The sequence below is a fragment of the Somniosus microcephalus genome, unplaced genomic scaffold, assembly GCF_052327205.1.
Source record: "Somniosus microcephalus isolate GS21.2 unplaced genomic scaffold, FLI_Smic_1.0 scaffold33, whole genome shotgun sequence".
Taxonomy (NCBI): Eukaryota; Metazoa; Chordata; class Chondrichthyes; order Squaliformes; family Somniosidae; genus Somniosus; species Somniosus microcephalus.
Genome location: NW_028225220.1, coordinates 748,947 through 754,946, shown reverse-complemented (window position 1 = coordinate 754,946; position 6,000 = coordinate 748,947). Strand labels below are relative to the sequence as shown.

The following is a 6,000-nucleotide window of genomic DNA, read 5'->3' as shown; positions in this document are numbered from 1 at the left end:
CATTTCTGGTGATCGGCTTTCGACCAACATCCACTACAAGCCCACCAACTCCCACAGCTACCTGGACTACACTTCCTCCCACCCCGCTTCCTGTAAGGACTCTATTCCATTCTCCCAGTTTCTCCGTCTCCGTCACGTCTGTTCTGACGATGCCACCTTCCATACCAGTGCTTCCAACATGTCTTCCTTTTTCCTCAACCGAGGATTCCCCTCTACCGTGGTTGACACGGCCCTCGACCGTGTCCGTTCTATTTCCCGCACTGCTGCTCTCACCCCTTCCCCTCTTTAATAGAACCACGATAGCGTTCCACTTGTCCTCACCTTTCACCTCACCAGCCTCCACATTCAATGGATCATCCTCCGCCATTTCCGCCACCTCCAACGTGATCCCACCACCAAACACATCTTCCCCTCACCTCCCCTTTCAGCATTCCAAAGGGACCGCTCCCTCCACGACACCCTGGTCCATTCCTCAATCACCCCCAACAGCCCTTCTCCTTCGCCCGGCACCTTCCCGTGCAAGCATCTGCCCTTTCACCTCCTCCCTTCCCACTGTCCAGGGCCCCAAGCACCCCTTCCAGGTGAAACAGCGATTTACTTGTACTTCTTGCAATTTAATATACTGTATTTGCTGCTCACAATGCGGTCTCCTCTACATTGGGGAGACCAAACGCAGATTGGGCGACCGCTTTGCGGAACACCTCCGTTCAGTCCGTAAGGGTGACCCTGAGCATCCGGTCGCCTGTCACTTTAATTCACCGCTTCACTCCCGCTGTGATCTCACTGTCCTCGGCCCATTACACTGTTCCAATGAAGCTCAAGGTAAGCTCTAGGAACAGCACCTCATCTTTTGATTAGGCACTTTACAGCCTTCCGGACTCAACATTCAGTTCAACAATTTCAGATAATTATCCCTGCCCCCATTTTTCATGCAGTATGATTTTTGCCATTCCCATTTGCAACATTTTATCTTTCCTGCCTCTTACAAAAGTACAGGATGTTCTTTCAATTCCTTCCTCCCCTCCTAACCAACCCCCCTGTCTCTGATCCTGCTTAATATCTGTTACATCTCCAGGTTTTCCAGTTCTGATGAAGGGTCCCAGACCTGAAACATTAACTCTGTCTCTTTCTCCACGGATGCTGCCTGGCCTGCTGAGTATTTCCAGCATTTTCTGATCGAAATTTTCTTGACAGATCCTCCGTATCCCCGGGAGATGGGCCTCTGCGGGTGGAGATTTCCGCTATTTGCCCAACTTGCGCCCGCTGAATGCCTGTGAAGTTCTTATGCCTGATAAATGCAGGTGTAACGCCTGCTGTTACCAGAATAAGAGTTTTAAAAAATAGCAAACTAAAATGTGATCACTCATTTATACATAAAAAAAACTGTGCAATAATGTAAGTTGATTTTTAGCCCCGTTAATACATTTAATTTAAAAAAAAAACTTAAACTTTCGTTTAAAATAATTAATTAAATGGCATTTTAATTAATTTTACAAATGTAATTTATTTATTTATTTTATGTGTTTGTGTATTTTTAAAGTGATCCCATTCATATTTATGGGAGCTCCGGACGCACGAAACTCCCAGAAGTATGAATGGGGATTCCCTTCTTTTATTGGTTGAGCTGGCCCATGTGATCCCAGGGGCGCTTGTGAGCCGCATGCGCACCTGAGATCCCTGGGCCTCTGCCCGCGCGCACCCGGAGAAGCCCAGGATCGCGAGCCTCCAACCCTCCCGGGCCACCAGGGAAATGCGGAGGGTGGAAGCCTCCGATCGCAAATTGTGGGCCTTTGTGTTTAGACCCCACAAGGTGGCGCTATTTTCATCACACAACAACAGCGACTCCCTTATCAGCAGAATTAATGATAATGTCAGGTTTGTACCTGAGAGAATGGAATGCTGCAATTCACAGGGACATGGATCAGAGTGAGGGAAGCGAGGATTCACTGAATCACTCCTGCCCTCCATCCTATCACAGACCTTCAGCCTTTTGATCTTTTCATGCCCCCTTTTCCCTGGCTCTTTATTTACTAAAAGCGGTTAATCTGACATTTTAAATTTCTGAAGATATCACTGACATGAAACGTTAACTTTTTCTCTTTCCACAGATGCTGCCTGACCTGCTGAGTGGTTCCAGCATTTCCTGTTTTATTTATAATAATGTTCGCCCTCTGCTGGTGGACACTTGCCATTGCAGTGGTCACACTGATGGAATAAGCATCGCCACCTGCTGGCGGACACTGCACGGTACAGTCGTTTTGCTGATTGAGTGACCATTGCTCCCTGCGGCTGAATAACTGAAATATTTAGCTTTTAGAATTAAAGTCCAAAAACAGTGGCCGTGGAACTCTGATTAGATTCTCCTGGTCTCCTGCCATACGCCGAATTCCCAGGGACAGGTGTCGTGCAGCAAAACAACATTGTGCTGTATCTAGGGATTGGTGTGTGTTTACTGATGGGACATAATAAAAACATGAACATGGACAAAGGCACAGATTTCAAATAATATTTAATAAATGCATTTTTATTTTTCAACGCAATGTACATCACCATTTCCAGTAGGAGACTGCAGCAGTCTCTGTACATTGAGTATATGACGGTGCAGGGACCAGTTACAATAAAGGGAGATAAAACAGACAGACTATTCCTTTGACCCCCTGCGGGTTCTGAACAATCTTAAATGGAGGATGTAAAAGTGAAGCGGTTACAAAATGAAGTTCATATAAAACCTTCAGCAATAAACAGATGTTCTTAATCTCTTTTACACAATTGCTTAATCCACGCAGAGCAGTGTATTACAGTATTACTGTAGACAGAGCAATGATCCGAATACATTCTTCCTGTTTTATAATGTTTAATTAAGCAGAACGCAGCCAGAATATAGAGAAAAGCTAAATCTATGTATTTCAAAACAAATTAACATGGCGATTGATCAAATAAAATGATGTTTATATCGTGAAGAAAGGCACATTCAGCATGTTCACACTGTTCGTTAAGTTAATGGATATTCTCTCAGATTTAACACAGGTTATTTCCCGCTACACCGGGACATCGCAACCAGGATTTTCCACTTAATTCTCTCTGAAAGGAAAAAAAAACACCTTGAGAGAGAGAGAGGATTAAACAATTCAACAACACACCATACAATCAAATGGAGTCTTTTTCACTACTCAGAATGTTCTCTCTGATACTTCACTTCAATTAGCCTTTTATTTAAATAATAAATAAACAACATCTCTCTGACAGTTTCAGTATCATTTGCCGTTAAACACACTCCCCACAATCACAGAATTGAATTAATTACAGCCAGTATAATGGGGTATTTATTTCCACAGTAAATACACAGCATGTTCTCTCTGCTAGTTTCAGTATCACTACCGGTTGAACACACTGCCCATTGTCACACAGTAGAATCCACCCGGGACTGAACACTCCCCCAGCACTGGGGCACAAACAATGCAACAGGTAATAAAACATTGCTCTTACCGGCTTGACGTAGATGTAACATTTTCAGCCACACAGTCACTGCCCATCGGTGGCGGAATGTCCGGGGTTGTGAACGTGTCACAGTGAACATGGTCATTGTTACCAGGAGTGGAAGGAACCGGTAAACCGGGATCAGTGCGGGTCTGAGAGCTGTACACTGTGGGAGAGACAGATTATGGGTTAATGATGGCGGTAAAACCCGCATCAGTGTGGGTCACATATATCTGTCAATTTGGTGAAGGGGCTGGACTTTGCTGGTCTGTGAGTGGAAGAGAATTGTTTTCTACCCACACCCCCGTGCTGGGTTTTACCGCTGGGTGACAGCAGACGAGGTGCGTCTAATATCCGAGAGTCGGGCGGTTCAGTTTGAGCACTGGAATGATTCCTGGTGCGAATATTAACAAGGAAGATAATCCACACTGAACAGCATCAGGGTCTCTTTTCTAGAATATCTCTTTTCTAGAACACTTCATTTCCTGTAATCACAACATGACTTAAATCAACCATCGCCCTGTGTCACCGCCGATTGAAAGGGAATTTAAAACAGCGCCAGCCCATTCCTACACAGAGGGCTGGTGACTGCGGGAATGTCAGAGATGTAACTCACCGAGAGTGGAGAGATCACCGCCGGCACTTCTGAGTGTGAGGAGAACATCAGGAGCACCGTCCAGCAGAAAGTGACCACCCTGAGTGTCAGTGACTCCAGTCTCGACATCGTCATAATCGCCCGGAACCGGACCTGGGAGGAAACAGAGATTTCCACTGAAACCAAATGCCAGCACTGAGTACTCAGAATGATATTATTATAAATCAATCTACCCGGGCCTTGCAGGGCGGGAGAGTGGACCAATGTGGTCTTCGGGTGAAGTGGGGTTATCTGGGGCAATGATTGGACCGTGTCGTGTCGAGGTAGTTTAGTCTCCGTGTTAAAGTCACAAATATCGCATTGAATCACCCACCCAACCTGCACACACAATTCACATTTCACGGCCCATAGAGCCGTGTGAGGAAACACAATGAACTGAATGTTTCCTTCCATTATACCATTGGGGGAAATCGATATGATTTTGTTTCAAATCCAAAGTATTTCCACAACATTTTGTAACTAAAATCACTGTCCAGTACTACGGATCCTTGGCGCTGTCATTTTTCGGCGAGTAAGCTCTGATGTCTTTAGTTGTTGGTTTTAGGTAATAAACTGTGTGAAGTCCAACAAATGCTTGTAGTAATTGGGATTTTTACCCACCCTGAATAGTGGCGGTGTTCCCTTCAGGATTTTCTGATCCCGGATCAATTTCACCCAAAATGTCACTGGTGTAATATTCGATCTGATTGAGGGAGTCAAAGGAACCAGAAACTGTCAAACACAAAAAATGGAGATTGATAGCACATTGGAGCAGACAACATAATCCCTTCATCGACCCATTGACAAAATCCTGGAATTTGGTAACTGACACCATTGTGGGGGATCATTCACTACAAGGACTGTAGTGGTTCAGAGGAAGGCCCACCACTACCTTATCAGGGCAACTAGAGATGGAACATAAATGTCGGCCCTCCCTGCAGTCAGACACAATAATGTACAGTTCATTAGTACAGGTAATACCTCAGGTATCAGAGCAGAGAAAATAGTGTATAACACAGTCGGTTAGTACAGAGAGAGTGAGCGGGGTTTCCTGCTCATGATCCCCCTTGGACATGACAGCAGCACACCCAGCCCAGTCAACACTGCAAAGTCCTGCTCACGAACATCTGGGGACTTGTTCCAAAATTGTGCGAGCTGTCCACAGACTAGCAAGCAACAGCCTGACATATGATGCTCACAGAATCATACATTAAAGCCATTAGGTAACCTCTCCAACACCAACCCTTGGTATGTCTTGTCCCACCGGCAGGATAGACCCACCAGAGGTGGCGGTACAGTGCTATACATTCGGGAGGGAGTGGTAATGGGAGTGCTGAACATTGACTCCAGCACCATGAAGTCTTATGGCTTCAGGTCGAGCTGGGCAAGGAAACCAGCTGCTGATTACCACCTACCACCCTCCCTCAGCTGCTGAATCAGTACTCCTCCATGTTGGACACCACTTGGAAGAAGCACTGAGGGCAGCAAGATTACAGAATTTACAGAATCAATGGTTCAGATCAAAGCTCTGCAGTCCTGTCACATCCAGTAGTGAATGGTGGCGGATAATGAAATATCTAATGGGAGGAAGAGGCTTCATCAATATCCCCATCCCCAATGATGGTGGAGCTTAGCACGTGAGTGAAAAATACAAGGCTGCAATGTTTGCAACCATCTTCAGCCGGAAGTGCCGAGTGGATGATCCATATCGGCCTCCTCCTCAGGTCCCCAATATCACAGAAGCCAGTCTGCAGCCAACTCAATTCACTCCACGTGGTATCAAGAAATGGCTGAATGCACTGGATACAGCAAAGGCTATGGGCTCTAACAACATGCCGGCTGAAGACCTGTGCTCCAGAACCAGCGACGCCTCTAGCCAAGCTGTCCCA

At 45.9% G+C, this 6,000-nt stretch overlaps 1 protein-coding gene across 1 annotated transcript in view; it reads right to left on the bottom strand.

The window, feature by feature from the left end:
• Positions 1-3,482: 3,482 nt before the first annotated feature.
• LOC147083873 (scavenger receptor cysteine-rich domain-containing protein DMBT1-like) overlaps positions 3,483-6,000 on the bottom strand; it is a 43,429-nt gene continuing 40,911 nt past the window's right edge. Inside the window, exons 15-16 of the mRNA XM_085980081.1 lie at positions 4,094-4,225; positions 3,483-3,643 (exon numbers count right to left, since the gene is read on the bottom strand). Of these exons, the coding sequence (XP_085836207.1) occupies positions 3,483-3,643; positions 4,094-4,225 (293 nt within the window). The remainder of the gene's footprint in view (positions 3,644-4,093; positions 4,226-6,000) is intronic.